This window comes from Leuciscus leuciscus (assembly GCF_965113295.1).
Source record: "Leuciscus leuciscus genome assembly, chromosome: 2".
Classification (NCBI taxonomy): domain Eukaryota; kingdom Metazoa; phylum Chordata; class Actinopteri; order Cypriniformes; family Leuciscidae; genus Leuciscus; species Leuciscus leuciscus.
The window spans coordinates 27,053,305-27,075,843 of record NC_138726.1 but is presented as its reverse complement, the minus strand read 5'-3'; the positions used below and the strand labels follow the sequence as shown (position 1 = coordinate 27,075,843).

The 22,539-nt window shown below is 40.9% G+C and overlaps 1 protein-coding gene across 2 annotated transcripts; it reads left to right on the top strand.

Annotated features, from left to right (window-relative positions):
• The first annotated feature begins 321 nt into the window (after positions 1 to 321).
• acana (aggrecan a) lies at positions 322 to 22,059 on the top strand. Of its 2 annotated transcripts, XM_082161278.1 has the most exons (19): positions 322 to 542; positions 3,107 to 3,189; positions 3,325 to 3,708; positions 3,809 to 3,983; positions 4,706 to 4,833; positions 4,917 to 5,210; positions 5,389 to 5,736; positions 11,097 to 11,271; positions 11,518 to 11,645; positions 11,974 to 12,267; positions 12,380 to 12,463; positions 13,985 to 15,631; positions 16,197 to 16,310; positions 17,075 to 17,188; positions 18,417 to 18,575; positions 18,671 to 18,753; positions 18,900 to 19,044; positions 19,129 to 19,311; positions 20,738 to 22,059. In XM_082161278.1, exons 2-19 carry the CDS (start codon positions 3,114 to 3,116, stop codon positions 20,818 to 20,820), a joined length of 4,614 nt encoding a protein of 1,537 aa, XP_082017404.1. In that variant the 5' UTR covers positions 322 to 542; positions 3,107 to 3,113; the 3' UTR covers positions 20,821 to 22,059. The 2 variants fall into 2 exon arrangements, with proteins under 2 accessions (XP_082017404.1, XP_082017405.1); XM_082161279.1 differs by lacking the exon at positions 17,075 to 17,188 and having other exon boundaries at positions 323 to 542.
• The last annotated feature ends 480 nt before the right edge of the window (positions 22,060 to 22,539 follow it).

Below are 22,539 nucleotides of genomic sequence, written 5' to 3'. Positions count from 1 at the left end.
CTTCACAGCTATAGCACACATTTAATGAAATTGGAATTTTAACTTGAAGGGGAAAAAAATATCTGACATTATTCTAATTTTATTGGGTTTGATGTTTGAAACCAATATCGCGTTGCATTATTCAAATGGGAAAATAACATCATGTCAATATATTAGCCGTCTAAAAGGCTGTCATTGTTCCTTCCAATGATGTGTTATGGCTCAAAAAGGATGTCGACATAAATATCGTCATGATTTGCCTCAAACGTTTCAGAGGCTCTGCGTATAGCCACATTACATCATACGTGGAAATTTTAGGCTACTTTTCTCCACCTCTCATTCCCTAGCCCCCCTTCCAGCTCCTGTCCAGTTAAACGTGTTCCCCTCTAAAGAGAGTTTCTTTCTGCTTCTCATTCTCCGGCCAGAAGCGCCTCTGAACTTTACTGCACACGCGACACTTTTATTACGGGTTTGGAGTGAGAGACTCGCGCGGCATCAGAGAGCTGAAAAAGCATCTGCAATCAAGGACTATAAGCGTTTCAAAAGGACACTGCATCATACAGGTGATGTAGCCTACAGTTTGACTTTATGTTGTGGTTGCTCTGGCTGTACATACAGGTGAGCACTGTCATAGCATCTCTGGTTTGATTAGGTGTATCCAGGGTAGGCTACATTTAATTAAGTAATGTGACATCAATTCAAGCAGAAATTTGTCAATCATCACTTATTCTTTAACATTGATTGAGATGGTATTAAATATTCAAATATCTGACAGTTAGTGAAGTGAATCAGATTGGATCACTTGGAAATTTGAGCATTTGAAGCATGGAGATGTTATGGCTGCTGCAGGATGTTAATATATGAATCGGAATAATGAATAATATGCAGTAGGCTACTAACCATTATATTTAGAATCTTGACTGAAAGTGGTTTTGTAATAGGAAGCATTTCAGATGCTCTGCTTACTGTAAATTGGAGATTAATTAAAAAGTGAATTTTGTTGCTTTTCCAGAGCTAGTCAATACTTATTTTGTCTATACAGGGATATCCACTTACACCTTTTGCTTTTGACTGCTGTGATACTTTATGTGTAAGTTGACATTGCAGATGGATTAGACCTCAACAACTACTTACTGACTTTTCCCCTTCTTACTGACTTTTCAACATGTGTGCTGAAAGACACTCTTTCATTTTCTAAGGTATAATATTGCTGGCTATAAAATTGTTAAATTAGATTATTAAATACTATACTATGTACTATATTTTCAAGTGGGTTTATCTATGTTTAATTTGATTATTATGTTGGACTTGATCATTTCAAGACCCTACAGTTTTGTTGTTGACCCATTTTCATCCACATGGTGCCACATGTTGTCCAAGACCTATAATTCTTACAATAATAAAGACTTAAAATTACTTGAAATTTACTGTAGCACGTCTCATGGTCTGTCTGAGGGGATCATATTTGGAGATTAACTGTTGCAGCATTAAGTGATTAAGTCATTAACTGACATTTGTATCTTTGTAAAGTTACTTGCATTACACTATTTTTTTTAGAAATAATGTTGTTTTTAATCCCTATTAATCTTACTGCTGTGTTTGACAAGAACACATACAACTTGAAAATGTTTCACCTTTAAGCAGTGATTATTCTTTTCATCAATCCTTTATCTTTCCACAGCTTTCTAAATCTTGAATGGTGTCCATTTAAAGCTTAAACTGGGAGAAACACTCCACTTCAAGAAGGACTTAAAAGGAAAAATTAAGACCAACACATAAGCCATTAAGCCTGTTTCCCAAAGAAAGCAACTTTGGCAACTGATTTGATCTTATCGTTCTTTTTCCTTTGCGCATTCTCTAAACACAGTCCAGAGCACTTTGACAAAAACACTGCACACATTTTCCAAATAGCTTCATTGTTTTTCTGTGCTTTATATAAAATGACATAATATTTCTAAATTAGCTTCAACATACCGTAATTTGTTATACTATAGTAATTTGAGGGAACTCATACATTACAGATTAGCTTGTTTAAAGGTCACAGAGTGTATGCATGCATGTATGCATACTTTCTCAGATATTTTTGTGTTGTTTGCTTTATAAGATTAGATTTGGACGAGAGGAGGGCATGGGCAATCTCGATATGGAATAGTGTATAAAAAGCTCTAGTTTCACTAGCTATGAATAAGTGGCTCTCTGTAGATAAGTCTATGTAGGAAGCGCTGCTGAATGCTCTGCAGCAAGTCAAATAAATAGTGTCACTCCTAAAAGCGAACACTTGATTTATAAAAGTATGTTTGTCAAGAGAGGCAAATCTAAGCTATTTCCCCCATAAAACACTGTGAACTAGAGGAACAGCAATCTTTTCTCTATCCATGCATGGTAGACATTCAGTAATTAACTGCAAGTTAATTCCCAAACCGCCTGGTATAGAGAGGACCAGCTTATACTGGCATGAGAACTGTACTGTTCCTGTGGTAATTTGGGGAACTGAAAATTACATGTTGGTTTTTCTCTTTCAAAAACCTCTTATTTCACCAAACCTTTATTACGAACTTGGAAATCCACTTTAGGTTTATTTTACACAGTAGCTATATGCTGTCAGAATAAACCTTTTGAGCAGAGCACAATATATATATATATATATATATATATAAAGTTTTTTGGTCCCACTTTATATTAAGTGTATTTGAATACTATGTGCTATCATTTAAATTAATCATTTGGTTTAGTGCACTTATTGTGTACATACATTTTGCATTGAACTTGTATAAATACCTGCCTGTATTTACAGCTGTAATACACTTCTGTTATTACATACTATAATATAATTACTCTGTCGGTCTTCCTTTGCCCACAATTAAACTTAACCATGCCACTAAACCTGTCCCTAACCTCACCTGTATCCCACCTCAATAGCAGCAAAGTGTTTTGCAATTCAACATGAACCAAATAAGAACACTGTACCTAACTTTTATTTGTTGGGATGTAAGTACATATCCGTTAAAGACACCTAATAACCGTTACATTTTGACTAAGTTGTCTTCTCATGTACATTGAAAATGCATTGGTTGTTGCTCAGTAAATGTACAAACATGATGGTGATAACGTTCTCTTAAACTTGTAGGTGAACGATGCTGTCCTTGCTTTTGCTGAGCATGTGTTTCTGGGTCTTCTCAGCCACAGGGTCTTTAGGTTACGTTTACACTGGTGCGTATTCACTGTGCAAATTACATAATGAAATAGTTTAGTATTCATGAAACCTCAATCAGCTGTCTTTTTTGTTATGTCAAAGTGTTGTGATCCATGTTCTTGTATTTTCCATACCTTCAAACGTCATCACAGAGCCTGAAAGCTCACTGAGAGTCAGCATACCTAATGGGATTCCCCTCCGGCCACTGATGGGTGACACATTAGTTCTGCCCTGCTACTTTCTGGACAACACAGTCAATGACCCTGGTGCCCCCACCATTGCTCCGTTGTCTCACCGGATCAAATGGAGTCTGGTCACCAAAGAAAAGACCACAAACATTTTAGTGGCATCGGAAGGGATAGTAAACATTGACAAAAGGTATCTGGATAGAGTCACCATGCTGGGATACCCCATGACACCCACAGACGCATCCATTGAGATCACTGAGCTCCATTCCAATGACTCAGGAGTGTATCGCTGTGAGGTCATGCATGCGATAGAGGATAGTCATGATATTGTGGATGTCCAAGTTCAAGGTACTGCTTGTGTGAAGATCCCTACAAAGCAAACTATTATGACTGTACTTATGTGCTTTTTCTCTCAGAAATGTGAAATGGATGTGCTTATGGTTCTTAGGTATTGTTTTCCACTATCGTGCAATCACCACACGATACACCCTTACTTTTGAGAAGGCCAAGGCAGCATGTATTCAAAACAATGCAGTGATTGCCTCTCCGGAGCAACTCCAAGCAGCTTATGATGAGGGATTCCATCAGTGTGATGCTGGCTGGCTTGCAGATCAGACCGTCAGGTCAGTTAACATATCCTCGTAAATTTACAGTAAAACATGGCAGTTGTGGTGTCTGGAAATTCAGCGTAAAGAAAAAAAAGCCAAAATGTTTCAGATAATATGGGATGGCATATTGGTGCATGTATTTTGCAACTTATAAATGTATATTTAATTAAGTGATATATTGTTAATGTATCAATCTGCTTGTACAACGGACATATGCTTTTTACCCCAAAATGTCCTGATAGCCACCATCTAACACATGTGGAACAATGGAAAGTCACATAATGGCAAATTTACGCATAGGCCTATACTGTGCACAGTTTTATATTTACACAAAGACAAAAAACCATCAGAGTGAAATGTCAATACAATAATGCAATACACATTAATCTGATAACAGAAAATATAACACAAAACACCCTAATTTACATTACTTATAACAAAAGTAAATTGTATTTGTTTGTAGTTAGATAGATAGATAGATAGATAGATAGATAGATAGATAGATAGATAGATAGATAGATAGATAGATAGATAGATAGATAGATAGATAGATAGATAGATAGAGTTTTTCACCATACTGTATAGTAAGGTAACTTACTGGTCTTGACTCAAGCATTTTTACAGTTTTTTATAAGAAAACTCTAAACATTTCTAACAATGTATATTTACTTCAAGCTCTTTAGTTTTGTTTGAAAATGTGATGGAAATAATGCAAAATAATTTGTTTTGGAATAAAGGTACCCTATTCATGATCCTCGTGAGGCTTGCTATGGAGACAAGTACCAATTTCCAGGAGTGAGGACATATGGAGTGAGAGACGTGAATGAGACGTATGACGTGTACTGCTTTGCTGAGAAAATGACAGGTTCGTGTTTGAGATGGCAGAAAACTAACCGACCTGCTTGAAAAACTTTGAAATGCTAAAAAACATTCTGTTTCGTCTTACAGGAAAAGTGTTCCACACTACATCACCAAACAAATTTACTTTTGAGGAGGCAGAAGCTGAGTGTGCAAAGCTGGGTGCCAACTTGGCCACCACAGGACAGCTGTACCTGGCATGGAAGGGTGGTATGGATGTTTGTAATGCAGGCTGGTTGGCAGACCGGAGTGTCCGCTACCCCATCAACATCGCCCGACCACAGTGTGGGGGGGGCCTGTTGGGAGTGCGTACCGTCTATCTGTTTCCCAATCAGACTGGTTACCCACTCCCAGACTCCCGCTACGATGCTTTTTGCTACTCGGGTACAAAAATCTGATTTTACTATTCCTTCTTTATCATTTATGAATGTCTATCCACATCCACATATATTTGTAATTGTTTTATCTTTGTCCAATAATCCACACTAGTATGTGAATAGCTGTTTGATTTAATGGAGTAAGAACTGACAAGTGTGTACTGTTTATATATTCTTTTATTTAGAAATGGGTGAGGAGGGTTCAGGCTTATTTCCATTTGATATCAAGATGACCACAGAGGCCGGCAGTGATATTCTGAGGGTTGACACAATCACTGAAAGCCCCCAGGTCTTTTTAAAGCCCACCTCCACAGGAAATGAACTACAGGGAGAAGTTGTAACTTATAAGCCCGCAGTAACCACCAGTGTTGAGTTCCCATATTCTGCACTAAATATTTCCCAGCTGCCCCTTTCACCATCTCCCAGCCTTACTGGGGTAGTTATGGACACTGTGGAAGGGGTCACTGACAGGACTGATCTTGGCTCTGATTTATCCCATCTGAATGGAAGTGAAGCTATCATGTCTGCCACAGGTATGCCTCAATATGATAATATACAGTAATGTGTTAGGGATTATGCTTTCTCCGTGATTTGATATATGTATGTATTAATAACTGCGAAAAGACCATAAATTATGGTTAATATTAATCACAGCTTATGTATCTCATTCATGGTGGCTTCAGTCACTTCAGTTCTCGTTATAGTTATTGCATATTCAAATTTATCATGACAAAGGCACACTCAAAGACTGGTGAAGTTTATGAGCAGTTTTCTACTTTCTACTTCAGGTTTCTCTTTCTTCCTTATAATAGTGCTGAGATATAAACAAGATTACGGGTATATGGTAACTTGATTAGTCAGAGCATTATCAATATATAATTGCTTAAATTTGGATTTGTTACTTACAAAAAAAGTACTATGGCTTCAGAATACTTACACAATGCGTTTGGGATAATATTATGGTATATTTTTATCCTTTGGAGCAATTCCACTGGGGCTAATGAATCTCTCACAATATCCTACTCAAACAAAAAACTTGAAGATAAATAATGAAAATGCAGGTTCCCTTTCGAGGGAACTCACGATGCGTTGATGACGCTTTGGCAGTGCCCCTGCGTGATTGCGTCTGAAGTACTGTACATATGTCAACTAGTCCAATGGCAAGAATGAACGTCACGGGTGGGTGACGTCATGACCAGGAAAGGATAAAAGCACATCCGGTTAGACCGACGTTAGCTTCTATGCCTCAGCAAGCGCTCTGTGTCAAACTCTCTGTTATTTTTATTGTTGTCTGTCACGAAAACCATACAGCTCAATCAGATAATTATTATGGTGTCAAAACAATCATTCAAGTTGTGTGCTTCTCCCTGCCCTCGTTATCTTACGGGCAGGGTTACACACAAACTTTTTGTGATGTGTTTGGGAGTGGAGTATGCTCTGTCAACCTTCGAGGGGGCTGACTGTGAGCATTGTGAGAGGCTGCCGCTTTGCACGCTCTGTTCTCGCCTGTCACTCTTTGCTGAGGGTGTTCAGGTGAGCATTCCCTGCGGTTCGGGCCCCGCTGCTGCCGAGGCAGCACGGAAGCTCTTAACATGGGGATCGCAAATGGATCTCACGGGGGGGTTTGAGACGGGCCCTGCCCTTTCTCAGCCTTTACCCGTGGGATCCAGTGCTCTCTCTCCGGATTTGGAAGCCCGCCCCGCAGTTCCTTCCGCTCTGTAAGAGACACCGGTGCTTCAGCTGTCTAGTTCCCCAGCGTATGAGGAGCTGGTGGAGGTATTGTCTCGTGCTGTGTCAAGGTTGAACATTGAATGGCCAGCCGAGAAGCAAGGCGCTCGTCCCAAAAGCCTATTAGACGAGCGCTTTCTAACATCAAGGGCAGTACCTTCACGGGGGAACTTCCATTTTTCCACGACCTACATAAAGAGCTATTAAGGTCGTGGAATAAACCATATTCGTCCAGAGTTTTTAGCCCTCAAGTACACGTTTATTCAGATATAAGGGGGCTAAAAGAATATGGTTATGGGACCAACATCGGCATCGTCCCTGAAGTCCCCAATGCTATCCACTAAGCCATTAAAAACATCTTCTATGTTAGTGCGTAAAGCATATACGGCAGCAGGTCAGGCCGGGGCATGCCTTCACACTATGGCTATATTACAGGCATACTTGGCTGACCTGCTTAGGGACCTGGAGACTAGCGAGGGGGCGGGGCCTGACGTGGTTCTAGAACTGTCTCTCTGAGCCACTAAAGAGACCGCCCGTGCAATTGGGCGGTCGATGGCAGCTAATGTGGCTTCGGAGAGGCACCTTTGGTTAAATTTATCTGACATTGTGGCAAGCAGGACGAGGCAGAGGGCCGTGAGAGAGCGGCGTGAGGCCGGTGGCGTGATTACTAATGAGCGACACCTGCACGACGCACCGGTCTCGTATCTCTCATGGAGGAGCGGAAGCATAAAAGCAGGAGCGACGACAGTGAAGGACGAGAGAGGACAGGTCTGGACTTAAGTTATGTTTTAATTTATTATATCTGAGAGCACATCATCTGACCACGTTACACTGGTGCCGAAACCCAGGAAGGAGGAACGCGCTGTCAAAGAGTCCTCACCATTGTGGGGAATCCACGGTGCCATCGAACATGGCTGAGCAGAGTACGTCGCCACGGATGTTTGATGTTCGGGGGACGGACGAACTTGCTGCCGGCCGCCTGGGTGCCGGAGGGGCAGCTGCCATCTGTGAGGGAGCGGAGGAGTCGCCGCCGTTCGCCGTGGGCCGGAAGTCCTGCTGCCATCCGCCATGATGGGGAGGAGCAGGGAACGGGGGACTCCTGCCGTCTGCACGTATCAGGAGGAGCCATCGTCCACCGAGGGCTATCCAGCGTCACCGCCAGGCATCGCGGAGAAGATCACCCAGCTGGTGGAAGACCAGGTGGCAGTGCGTTGTGGGATCCGGACCAATAATTATTATTTTCCTCTCTCCCCTCTCGTCTCTGTCGCTCCTCATGCTTCTGTCTCGTTTTCTCTCGCCTCGTCTATCCTTACCCCCAAGTGTCTGGTGGGGGGGGGGTACTACTCGGGTGTACCCTCCGGCCTGCGAGGGGCAATTGGGGTATGTGGCGAGCCGGACGAGTGACGTGACGGTGACGTGATTACTAATGAGCGACACCGGTCTCATATCTCCACCGGAGTGGAAGCATAAAAGGAGGAGCGAGGACAGTGAAGGACGAGAGAGGACAGACCTGGACTTAGGTTGTGTTCATTTTTATCATATCTGAGAGCAATCGTCCGTGAGGGGCTGTTGTCTTTACTTTCGTTTTGTATTTGTTTATTCATTTTGTTATTAAAGTCTTTAAATGTTCGCCGGTTCCCGCCTCCTTCTTCCCACAAGATCTAACCGCATTACAGACATAAAAGACAAAGATAAATATTTTCGGTTGGACGCCCCGCTATTGCCTCCTGGCCTCTTCGGTGAAGCAGTTAACACCGTTGTCGAGAGGTTTCAGGAGGCGAAAAAGCAAGTGGAGGCGTTCAAACGATATCTCCCTCGCTGTCAACAGGCCCAGCAGCCCCAGGCGTCAAGTTCCTCATACCGAGCGAAACAGAAGGAGAGTTTCGCCTCTGGTGCCCCCTCCAAAAAAACTGCGGGGTGCGAGACGACACAGCAGACTGATCTGAGGAACGTTTTGTTGGCGAAGAAGGCTTCGGCAAAGAAGAGGTCCTGACGCTCATGACGTCTTACTTCTGAGGGCAGCCCCCTCCGGAGTGGAGCAGTGTTCACCTCAGTACACGGTGCCTGCTCTATCCTGGTGCCCTCAGGAGGCCATTCTGCCAACCCCGGCACCCTTAGTGCCTCGGGCCGCAGTGGTTTCCAGCGAGCTTCCGACTCAGCTCCCCCACGACACTGCGTCGGACTCTTGCCCTCTGAGGAGGGTCGAAAGTCAGTCAATTCGGTTATTTCCTGCCAGTATGCTCCAGGTCACTGAAGTGACGGCTCTTATTACACCAGAGGCCAGCCTCGAGAGGCTGGTTCCCTTAGTAGATTATCTGTCAGAGTGGAAGATTCCGACAAACATATCTCAGTGGGTCCTGCACATAGTAGAAAAGGGTTACAGAATCCAGTTCGGTTCTCGTCCACCACGCTACAATGGGGTGTTACTCACAGTAGTACATCCAGAGCAGGCTCTGTTGATGGAACAAGAATTGAAAGCACTTTTAGCGAAAGAAGATATAGAGCCGGTTCCGCCTGCCAACAGAGACTCAGGGTTCAACAGCCGATATTTCATTGTTCCAAAAAAGGATGGGAGGTTGCGTCCCATTTTAAATATTCGTCTTCTGAATTGTTTAGTCAAGAAATTGAAATTGAAAATAAAGCAGATCTGAAAGACGCATACTTCCATTTCTCCATCCTTCTACAACACAGGAAGTTCCTAATGTTCCAAAGCCTACCAATATCTGGTTCTTCCATTTGGTCTAGCTCTATCACCCCGCACATTCACAAAATGCGTAGATGCAGCTTTAGCCCCGCTCAGGCTGCAGAGCATACGTATTCTGAACTATATAGAAGACTGGCTTATCCTAGCAGAGCCCTACTGGGTCTGGACGCAATGGTGGAGACGTGGCCGAGGTCTGTTAGTAGTTAGTAGTGTTCTGTTAGTAGCTCCGTACTGGCCAAGCCGAGTGTGGTTTTCATGGCTATTGCTGCCTACCATGCCCAGCAACTGGAAGAGATCCTCTTATTATACATTTCCTTCGTGGCACCCTTAGGATGAGGCCTGCAGTTCGTACCAGAATTTTAGCTTAGGATCTGGCTCTTGTTCTAGAAGGTCTATCTGTCGCTCCCTTTGAGCCTCTTGATTCTGTCTCAGAAAAATGTATGACCCTCAAAACTGTGTTCCTTCTAGCCATTTCCTCACTAAAAAGAGTAGGAGATTTCCAGGCCCTTTCGGTATCTCCTTTGTGCCTTGAGTTTGCACCCAAGATGGATCTGAAACCTGGACACATACCTAAGGTTCCAACCAATGTACCACGGCCTATCGTACTGCAGGCGTTCTTGTCCTCCTCCATTTAAAGATCTAGACCAGGAGAAACTGAACCTCATCTGTCCAGTCAGAGCACTAAACACTTACGTCCCCAGAGCTGCCCAGTGGGGAACATTTGATCAATTACTGGTATGCTTTGGGCCCCCTAAGAAAGGCCTTCCTGCATCCAAGCAGACGGTTAGCAAGTGGATAGTCGAGGCTATCTCTCTTGCATATGAGGTTGTGGGCCAGCCTTCACCTTTGGCCACTAGAGCCCATTCTACTAGGGGTATGGCGGCCTCCAAGGCCCTAATTTCTGGGGTGTCCATTCAAGAAGTTTGTGATGCAGCTGGCTGGTCTTCGCCGCTTACGTTTGACAGATTTTATGATCTAGACATGGATACCCCTGGGTCTAGAGCTCTTATGTCGTGACAGTTTAACAAGACAGGTTCTTGTGACCAGTGACGTTCATGCTCGCCACTGGACTAGTTGAAACGTGCTTCAGACGCAATCATGCAGAGGTGCTCCCAAAGCGTCATCGACACAGTGTCTCGTTCCCTACTCAGGGAACTAGGGTTACAGTAGTAACCTGAGATGATTTCTTTATACCTCATCAATAGTGAACTAGTGAATTACGATGACTACAATGACTTTACAATCTATTAAACTAGATTTAAAAAAAAAATGTAATATACAATTTGAGTAGCATATAATAACCCAATAGATTTGATTATACTATAATTTCATTAAAAGTAAAGGGTATACATAAATGTTCTAACTCTACCATTAAATGTTTTACCCTATGAGTTTTTTATTCGTTCTCATGGTAAATTGGACAAATCTGTTGACACCTGTTGTTGCTAATTCCCTGCACAGGGGTGGTCTTTCATTACCGTGCAAGCTCCAGTCGTTATGGCTTTGACTTTGTGGAGGCTCAGCTCGCTTGTAAGAGTATCGGTGCAGTCATTGCCAGCGCCCAGCAGCTGCAGGCAGCCTATGAGGCTGGTTACCATCAATGTGATGCTGGCTGGCTCTTAGATCAGACTGTCAGGTATGATTGTTCGATAAATTATTTGTTTGTGAATTTTTTTGCTAACGAATGTTTACCTATTTATTTATTTATTTATTTATTTATTTATTCATTCTTCAAAATATAAGTATGCAAAATACAAATGCTTCTAGTGGTATGATCTGTCTTAGCTGTGATCTGTCCAACCTGCAGATACCCACATTTGTTATACAGCAGGAATATACTGTATATTTACAAATGTACTGTATGTAAATGATGGCTTTGCAGGTATCCCATTGTGTCTCCACGTGACAAATGCTCTGGCGATTTGGAGCATGTTCCTGGTGTGAGGTCTTATGGACTGCGTCCTGCCGATGAACACTATGATGTGTACTGCTATGTAGACAAACTGAGGGGTAAGAGACTTTACATAAATATATAAAAACTGCTATGTGGCCAAAGAGTGTGTAAATAAAGTAAATAAATAAATAAATAAATAAATAAATAAATAAATAAATAAATAAATAAATAAATAACTAAATAAATAAATGAATGAATGAATGAATGAATGAATGAATGAATGAATGACCTCTGCTTTAAGTTTTTGAGAGTGAAAAAAAACTGGAAAGAAAGTATTTTTACCCCCCTAAACATTTCATTGTCAATGGAATTCTCTCGTGGGATATAGAATCACTCTGAAACACTCTGTGTAGCTTGAGTTTTAAGGAAATGTTCACATTTCAGGGGAAGTTTTCCATGCAAGTTTATTCGATGGATTCACTTACGATGAGGCAGTGGCTTACTGCCAGGACCAGAATGCCTCCCTGGCCTCCACAGGAGACCTGTATGCTGCTTGGAAGCAGGGCTTTGATAAGTGCCGTCCTGGCTGGCTTCTTGACCGCAGCGTACGTTACTCCATCAATAACCCCCGGAAGCAGTGTGGTGGAGGGATGGCTGGAGTTCACACAGTTTACATGTTTCCCAACCAGACGGGCTCTCCTGACCTGCATTCCAAATACGATGCATATTGCTTCAAGGGTAAATATAACATCTATAGTCAAATACAGCCCATAAAGTGTAACTTCTTTGAAATGTAATCTATTAAGTCTGTTGATACAAAATGATTCATTACATATTTGTCATTTTATAGTGGATCTGGCTCTATCTCTGAATAAGAGAGTGAAAGAGGAAAAGATAGTGGACATGACGTCCTTGCCTGAATTTCTCAGACCTGGTATGTATCTCAGGATATATATATATATATATATGAGTCAAAGACAAATAAGAATAAGAAATATGCCTGAATCATACATACAGTACATACATACATTTGAATAATTTAAAAAAGAATGTTTTAGAAATAATTTGATATTTAATATATATTCATTCATAAATATTATTACGTCTTGGGGAATCACACTGTGACATTTTACAACATGATCTAACCTTGACTTGCCATAAAAAGTTAAATAAAAGTCAATTTATCTGATCAATGATGAATTATTGAACACATTGGGGCTTTCACACCGGGTAGTTCTAGGAACTTAATTCTAGGAACTAGCCACCAGGGTGGTTCCCCGAGGACTAATGTCCCCGAGGACTAATATTCTCACCGCCTGTAGGAACTCTGAAGTGACGTAAACCGTGCTTGTTGTTGTGACTTTTATTTTGAAGGCGGACCTTTATTTTGATGGAGCTGAGAATGCCATCCAGAGCCTGAGCACACAGTGCTCGCATTCTCCTTGTTCATTTGTTTATGATCTGTCTAACAGTCCTGTCTAATACGTTATTAGATAGAACTGTTATACATAGAAAGACATTATATGAAAAGGTATTAGCGTATGCTATGTGGTTGATGTCCAGTTTTTCTGACTGAGCAGAAATGCATAATCATGTTGTGTCTTGGACCCCTCAAAGTTGCGTCGGATTTTCTCCTTAGTGTAAAGGTTAAGGGGCCCATCTATCACTGTTTTCCATGTTCGTAGAGTTAGTTTCTGGAGTAAATATAGGCTATAATCTGTGTGTTTACACAGCCTTTTTTTTTTTTTTATGGCAGGTACTGGTGCTCAGCGTACACTTAACGTCACTGGTAGTTCCTATAGTGCTGGTTTAGACCCTACTCTGAAGTAGGAGCTAAATTATTTCCTCCAAAAGGAGTTCCTATGACTAAAATCGTTCCTAGTTCCTGCGGTGCGAACACGCCAAAACCTGGGTACTTCCGCCAATAGATCTAGGAACTATGAAAAGGTTATAAAGGTTATAATTAATGAGGGTCTGCATGTTTCTCTTGATTGTTATACTCACAATTGGTAATTGTTTACTCACCCTCATGTCATTCCAAACATGTATGACTTTCTTCTGCGAAAAAACGAAAGGTGATATTTTGAAGAAGTTTGAACTAAACAGTTATGGTTACCATTGACTTCCACTCCCCAACAAAAACAGAGAGAAAACAATGAGACATATCACAAAATATATTCTTTTTTTGTTTCACTGAGAAAATAAAGTCATGTAAATTTTGAATGACGTGAGGGTGAGTTAATGATGACAGAATGTTCATTTTTGGGTGAACTATCCCTTTAAGTCGCTGTATGTATGAACTGCATTGTAATGTATGTTTGAATAAAAAGAACAAAAAAAGGCAACATGTCATTGCCCATGTCCCATTTTAACAGCTTGTAACTTATGCGTCAGGAGTGTTCATTTTCTTTCGGGTGTAGTACCTTAGATTCTCTGTGTGTCTCTGTTTCCTCAGAGAGTACCCCTATCACTACTTCCATCCCTGTGGAACCCTCTGGATCTGGTGCATCTGGGGCCAGCAGCACCGACGATCTGTTGAGCAGTGGGAGCGGGGATCAGCCGAGTGGGTCATCTATTGCAAGTGGAGAATCCTCAGGGACCAGTGGCTCTGACGATATGTTGAGTAGTGGGAGCGGTTACCAGCCAAGTGGGTCATTTGTTTCGAGTGGAGACTCTTCTGGGGCCAGTGGCACCGACGATCCATTGAGCAGTGGGAGCGGTGGTCAGCCGAGTGGATCATTTGGTTCCAGTGGAGACTCTTCTGGGGCCAGTGACACTGACAATCTGTTGAGCAGTGGGAGCGGTGGTCAGCCGAGTGGATCATTTGGTTCCAGTGGAGACTCTTCTGGGACCAGTGGGACTGATGATCTGTTGGAGAGTGGGAGCAGGGATCAGACAAGTGGGTCATTTGTGTCAAGTGACTCCTCTGGAGCCAGTGGGAGCGGGGATCTGCCAAGCGGGTCTGGAGACTCTTCAGGATCTGGCAATATCCGAGTAATCTTTTCAGAGAGTGACACACTTTTATCAGGAGTTGGATCAGCTACAGGGAGACCCGAGGAGGCTGGGGAGGGAGTCACCGAGATCCTCACCTTCCCCTTCGGCCAGAGCTCAGACCTCTTTGTTGTGGAAACCTCTGGATCAGGATCAGGCAGTGGGTCAGGGTATAGCTCTGAAGAAAGTGGATCTACCTCAGACTTTTCCAACAGCTCAGGAGAAAGCGACGAGAGTGGAGATCTTTCTGGTGTCTCCTCAGGATCAGGTTCCAGTGAGGAGACCTCAGGATTCAGTGGTTTCCCGTCTGGAATTTCCCCCTCTGGAGGATCCAGTGGCATTTCATTAATTGATGGGGGTGGCATCATCATGGTTGATATCCCACAGATAAAGGTGTCCACTGCTCAACAATTAGAACAAGAGTTAGGTGAAAGCCATGTGGATTTCAGCGGATCAGGATATATCTCAGGGTCTGGAATGAGCAGTGATATCTCTGGAATTAGCGGTGATATCTCTGGGATGAATGATGATAACTCTGGTATGAGTGGTGATATCTCTGGAGTAAGCGGTGTCCACAGTGGCTCTGAGAGTGGTTTAGCATTTTCTGGTCTGACATTTTTGGAGTCTGGCTTTATTGAACTCACAGAACAATCTCGTGAACAAGAGGCTTCTGGGCTTTTGTTTTTTGGGTCTGGTGAGGGAAGTGGATTTACATCTGGAGGCTATGCCATTGAATCAGGAGAAAGATCAGGGGAATCAGGTAGCGGTGATATCACCTTCTTTACCAATAATGGCATGATGGAAATACCCAACAAGCCCTTCCAAGGAATGGAGCTAGGAAGGGGAGAGGTGGAGTATAGTGGCAACGTCAGGCTGTCCTCAGGTAGTGGAGATGACCAAAGTGAATCCACGGTGAACTCAAGTGATGCTCCTTCAGCTGTACTACCTGCTCAAGGGCCATCAGGCCTGTATAGTGATGCTGCAGGGTCTTATTCAGAACCAGAGGGAATCATCAGTCAACTTGACACTGTTACTTCTGCAACTTTGTCTTCTACCACAGTGCCTGCCTCTTTACAGAGTCCATCTCTCACCGAAGGACCTGATATGAATGGTGAGATTCCTTTTGTATAATATGTGTTAAAATATAGAATAGAGATGCATGACATATCGATACCATATCCGTTATTATATTTTTTTTATGTATTGTGTTGGCCAGATTTGGATGCTTAATTTTGCGTTGCCGTCATTTAAAGTCTGCATGAAATTACTTAAAAAAAAATGTTGACCTCGTAATGTTTTATCAAAATGTCATAACATTATGGTGAAAATGATAGAATTCTTTCTGGTGACGTATGCAGGACTTCTCCAATCATTTAGTCCACATGAACCCCACCCCACCTTAACTGACTGCAAGCTTGCATCATTTTTTAGTGCAACACAATCTCAAATTCCAAATAAGAACTGATGGATAGAACCAAGTCCCTACCCTAATTTTTTTTAGTTTTTGAAAATCTGTTACAATCGGATGATTATCGCCCATAGCATAAAAATAATACTCATACTCATGGGTGCATCCTGATATAGATATCTAGTTCTTCTCACCCCTGGAGACAAAAACTGCTCTTTGCATCATGGTTTCATGTCTTGCTTTCTTTCTTTCTCAAAAACCATAATAGCTTCTCTTAACCCATGTGATCCGAACCATTGTGGAGCTGGGTTGTGTTCAGTGAAGGATGGGGTGGGCCTCTGTCACTGCCCGCCTGGACTGCATGGAGAAGAGTGCCAGTATGGTGAGTCAGACTGAATTGAATCAGTTATATCATAAGGTCTTGTAAAGTCACATAAATTATGGGAACTTTTCAAAATGTTGTGTTTTGACATTTTGAGAAACATTTTATTATGCCTTTAACATATTTTGTTGCTGATATTTGTGTTCAAATTAATCAAATGATTGTCTCTAAGTGTCTCACTGTTTGCATTTAATTTATGAATAACTTCTGATCAGTTTGCTCATGCCTGATTCGTGTCCTCACAGTCCATTTTACAGGTTATGTGGCATGTGTGTGTGGTTAAGTAATTTTCACCTTACTCAGCTCTTGTGTCCAGATGTCTTTTCAGTGACTGTTCACCTGTGTTGTTTTTGTTCAGCTGTGCCTTTGCTGCAGTCTGGTTTAATCAGCACGCCTGCTAACACCTGGTACATGCTCATACTTCTCGTCCATCTTCACATGAATCTGAACTCTAAAATTCTGCCTCTGTTTCTGGGACTGTAAGAGTGCTGATCTGCTCCTCATGAGAGGCATAAAAACTCATCCTAGGTCAGCGCTCTTACAGTAACCACAACTGACTCTGATCTCTCCTTCAATGTACCACAATTTACTGAGTGTGTCTCCTCAGCTTATCAAAATATTGATGGTATAATTATTCAAGAGATTGGCTTACGGTGTAGAAGCAGCTCCACGAGTTCTGATTCAATGATGCTCTCTGCTAAGCTTGGCCTACCTCAGGGCATCTTCATAGTAGTCAGCTTTAATCGCTAAACCTTTATTTGCAGAGGTTGATGTTTGCCATTCAAACCCTTGCACCAATGGAGCCACCTGTGTGGAGGTAGAGGACACTTTCAAATGCTTATGTCTGCCCAGCTACGAAGGAGACCGCTGTGAGATTGGTATGAGGCTGCTTCAGCTAATTCTACTAACGGTCTTTCAAAAACCTTCAAGGTGACACACAACTCTAGATGTCGCTATGGTGCAATGAGAGTCCCACAGAAACAAAGGACGTATTTGTTTTTTTGTGGAGGTTTTCCCAGTCCATTTATGGAAATCTGTTGCAGTTTCGCAGCTAAACCTCAGCGTCATACAGGATGAAATGATGCGTTTGCAGCTACTGTAAAAATATAGCAAGAAACTACAACCCTTTAGTAACTCAGACAGAAAGGGGCAGACTCTCTCAACTGAGGGAAACAGAAATTTTCCATCTAAGCAGAGACCAAAAATATCTCATTTGATCATTTTCTGCGGGACGTTTCTCTTGGCTTCATATGGAATTTAATCGTCAGTCTACTGGAATACTTATGATTGTGGAAAATCACTTTATCTGATAAGCTGATATTATGTCACGTAAAAGGCATTTGTCGCTTGCTTAAAACACTCACTGGTTTTAAACACTGAAAGATAAAGTGACTTTATCCATTTCCCTCAGCACATTCCATCGTACATCTGTCATTTGTTCCTAATATTTGCATGTACAGTAAGTATTAAAGGGATAGTACACCCAAAGATGAAAATTCTGTCATCATATACTCACCCTCATCCAAGCCTTTTGTTCAATTTCTAAATGCAAATGAAGAGATTTTTAATGAAACTTGTTAGATTTCTATCCCTCTATTCAAATTCAATTTCATTTTTCAACTTTGATTCTTCAAAAAGCATGAGAATCAATGAGGTTCATTCTCACATGTCACAGAAGTACGAATGAGCTTCCGTTTACCATTTTTGATGTGCTCTATTTATGTGTGTTGATCAATGTTTATATGTGAATAAAAGCATAAATTAAATCTGTTCATCTTATAAAGAGATTTTTTTTTCTCTTCAGAAGACTTGATTTTATGGATAACTTTTACGATGTCTTTTTTGAAGCTATGCAAAGTTTTGGTGGAATGGACTTTCAATGGAGGGACAGAAATATCCCAGGTTTCATTAAAAACACCTTCATTTGTGTTTCGATGATGAACAAATGTCTTATGGGTTTGGAATGACATGAGTGTGAGTAAATGATGACAGAATTTCATTTTTTTGGGTGAACTATCCCTTTTATCCTGTGTCAGTGACGATAGATTTGCGATAGTGATCTTAGAGGTGAAAAATTGGTAAATTTGCCACGTGATGTTGCTTCAGATCTGCACAGCTGTGAGGAGGGCTGGACTAAGTTTCATGGCAACTGTTACTTGCATTTCTCGGAGAGAGAGACCTGGCTGGACGCTGAGCAACGCTGTCGAGACTTTAACGCTCATCTGGTGAGCATTATCACTCCAGAGGAGCAAGCCTTCATAAACTGTGAGTGCCATTATCCATCTCTGTATGTGTGTTTATGATTCTAAGTGTGTGTGTTATTTCTCTGATTACAAGTAATCAACCTCTTCTTGTAATAGCATACGCTCAAGACTATCAGTGGATTGGACTGAATGATAAAACGGTGGAAAATGACTTCCGTTGGTCAGATGGGACCCCCCTGGTATGCCTAAATCTTGCTGAAAAGTTATAATTCTACAAATACACTCTTAAATATAACAGTAGATGGCAATAAAGAATCTTTGTTTTTAAGAGTGTATAGCTATTTGATTGAGATATAGTGCTTGATTTTTCTCTTCCTCTGCTTAGCAATATGAGAACTGGAGACCTAACCAGCCTGACAATTATTTTAACTCTGGTGAAGACTGTGTTGTAATGATCTGGCATGAAAATGGCCAATGGAATGACGTTCCCTGCAACTACCACCTGCCTTTCACATGCAAAACAGGTCCAGGTATGCACACCACCAAACATGAACGAATCTCATCATTGTGAGAAAGCATAATGTGATGTTTGAGTTTGACTTCCTCTCTTCCAGTGACATGTGAACAACCTCCTAAAGTGGAGAATGCCAGGATGTTTGGAAACAAGAAAGACCATTACCAGGTGAATTCTATCATCAGATACCAGTGCAGTGAAAACTTCACACAGCGCCACCTTCCTGTGATCCGCTGCATGGCAGATGGACGGTGGGAGAAGCCACAAGTGCAATGCATATCAAGTAAGCTATTCAAGCACTGCCAAAAACTAGTGAAAACCAGTTTTTGTTCAAATCTGTTAAAAAAAAACTTGATATTTAGATTTAAAAATATATGTATATTTACACTACAGTTCATAAGTTTGGGCTCAGCAAGATTTTATTAAATGTTTTTGAAAGAAGTCTCTTATGCTCACCAAAGCTGCGTTTATTTGATCAAAATACAGTATTAACAGTAACATTGTGAAATACTATCACAATTTAAAACAACTGTTTTCAATTTGAATATATTTTAAAATGTAATTTACTCCTATGATGGCAAAGCTGTATTTTCAGCATCATTACCCCAGTCTTCAGTGTCACATGATCTTCAGAAATCATTCTAATGTGCTGATTTGCTGCTCGAGAAACATTTCTCATTATCATCAATGTTGAAAATGGTTGTGCTGCTTACTTTTTTCCACCAGATTCTTTGATGAATAGAATGTTCAGAAGAACATTTATTTGAAATTTATAAATTTTTGTAATAATGCAAATGTCTTACTGCCTCTTTTGATCAATTTAATGCATCCTTACTCATTAAAAGTAATGATTTCTTTCACACACACACACACACACACACACACACACACGCACGCACGCACGCACGCACACACAAAGTAACCCCAAACATTTGAATGTTAGTATAAATCATACATTTATATCATGGCCCAGTTTCACAGACAAGGCTTAGATTACCCGAAAATGATATTTCTGTCATTAATTACTCACCCTCATGTCGTTCCAAACTCGTAAGATCTTCATTCATCTTCAGAACACAAATTAAGATATTTACTTTTTTAATCAGCCATAGACAGCAACGTCATTGCAACTTTCAAGGCCCAGAAAGCTAGTAAAGACATCGTTAAAATAGTCAATGTGACAACAGTGGTTCAACCTTAATGTTATGAAGCAATGATAATACTTTTTGTGCGCAAAAAAACAAACAAAAATAACGACTTTAATCAACAATTTCTTCTGTGTCAATCTCCTACGCCGTTGACGTAGTAAACACAGTGCAGCGCTTCAGGGTTGTGCGTCAGAACGCTGGCTCATTATTGGCCGCACGACACATGCGTGTGATCCTGATGCAGGAGCTGGCCAATGGTGAGCGGGCGTTCTGACGTAGAACCGGGAAGCGTAAACAGCGTAGGAGACAGCTCAGTTAAAACAGCTCAAACATGCATTTTAGTCTGGAACTAGCCTCAAAGCCTTGTCTCTGAAACCAGGGCCATACCGTATATTTTAATCATATCCTTCCCTTACATAATAAAATATTTTAAAAAAATTACAATTAGTTTAAAATAACTATTTGTTTAATCTCTTTTGTCTATGTACTATATCTTTAAAAAAATTATACAATGTTCTGTAAAAGGTACTGAAATGTTTTCTTTTTGTTTTTGCATTTTAGAGGTCAAATCCGGACTGCAAAAGGAATCTTCTGTTCATCACTCTCATAAAGCTAGTAAAAAAATATTGGAGAAACATCTCTAAGGAGACTTGAAGAGTTAGAGTTTGGTTTTTAAAACATTACAAGTTTTATATTTATTTTCCAAGACACTGAATTAAGAAAATACATACATTTCTGATTAAAAAGTGTTATTTTCAAAGATAAGTGCCCATCTTGTATTGCCATGATGCAGCGATCTGTCTCACCCCTGCATTAAAAGATCAGAGACCAACAGATAAAATACCAGCAACATTCTTAAAGATGTCTGAAAATATTAGCAGAAGGTTTTCCTTTTGGTAAAAGGCACTGAGCGAAGAGCTGGAAGTGCCCAGTTCTTCCTCTTTGAAGGACACAAAAATAATGTGTTTCTCTGCTAGTAAGCCAAATTTTAGGTACATTCACAACGTACATGATGAAATGTGAAATATGAAAACCTAGAAAAGTTTATAGCCATAAAAGACGTTTACAAAAAAACAGACAGATAAGAAAACAACTCGCACAAGGATGTCATTAATTTGTTATGCCTGATTCATAATGTAATGTGAAATGAGATTTACTGATTTCTCACAGGATAACACATAGTACATCCATTTTTGACTGGGCGTTTCCATCTTTTCCTCACAAAAGCCATAAATAGCCTACATAAACAACATCAGACAGGTGGTCAAATCCAGTCAGATTATGAATGTAAACCTAATCATGGAAATTTACTTGATTGTCAGATGTTATCTGTCGCCCAAGACTATGCAGGGCATAGTGCTACATTGGGGGACAAGAATGCTCCTGGATCAGATCTTTCTAATAATAGGTCAGATAGAACTATTAATGACAAATGCCTTGTGAATATTTTACATTTTGCCTTTTTCAGTGAAGAGACTGCTTACTTAGTACAAGAGGCTGGGCCTCTTCCATCCCAAAGGCTCTTTTATACAGTGTAGCTTTATTTTCATCTGATACAGTTGAAATGACGAATGCAGCATGAACTGCAGAAGATGCACAAACATTTCATAAAGGATTTTTTTCTTTTTTCATAAGTTACAAGCAGAACGATACTCTATGGCATAGAAGACCCATCATTAATTTATTTCATTGAGAAGGATGAGTAACTAAATTCAACTGTGAAAACATGGGGGGAAACTATACTGTCATTTTTATAATCTGTTGTTTATAAAGTAAGAGGTTTTAACACATTTTCCAGGAATGTCTTCAGATGTGTGTTTGATTAACTGTTTTATAGTAAATGCAACTACTTTCCATTAAAACATTCCATACATCACGTTTAATACAGGACTGATTTGTGTGTTGGCATAGATAGGCTAAGAGAGAGGTTATTCACAATGTACAGGTAATGGAAAGAAAACCGTTTTTACCTCACCCAACCCAGTCTAGAAATGTATTTTAAAACCGCTGATAATGTTTGCCTAATTGGGTGGAGTGGAAGAAATGAACTCCCCCGTGACTGAATAGACCCCTTTTAGCCACTTCGGACCTGTTTCTCCTATGTCGCCCAGAGAGCCTTGTTAGTTGTTACAGAATCTGAGGCGCAATGCCTACTGCCATCTTCTGGCTGATTTAATGCATGACATCTACTCTGGTATTTTTGTTGTCTACAAATGCCAGAATATTACATTGCCAAAACAGCACTACACATTACATATATTTACAAATTCACGTGCACCGACCAATATCTATAATATACTAACTAAACACTAAATGTATTTAAAATGTAGGCTATTTATAATAATACTGTGTTTTAAAATATT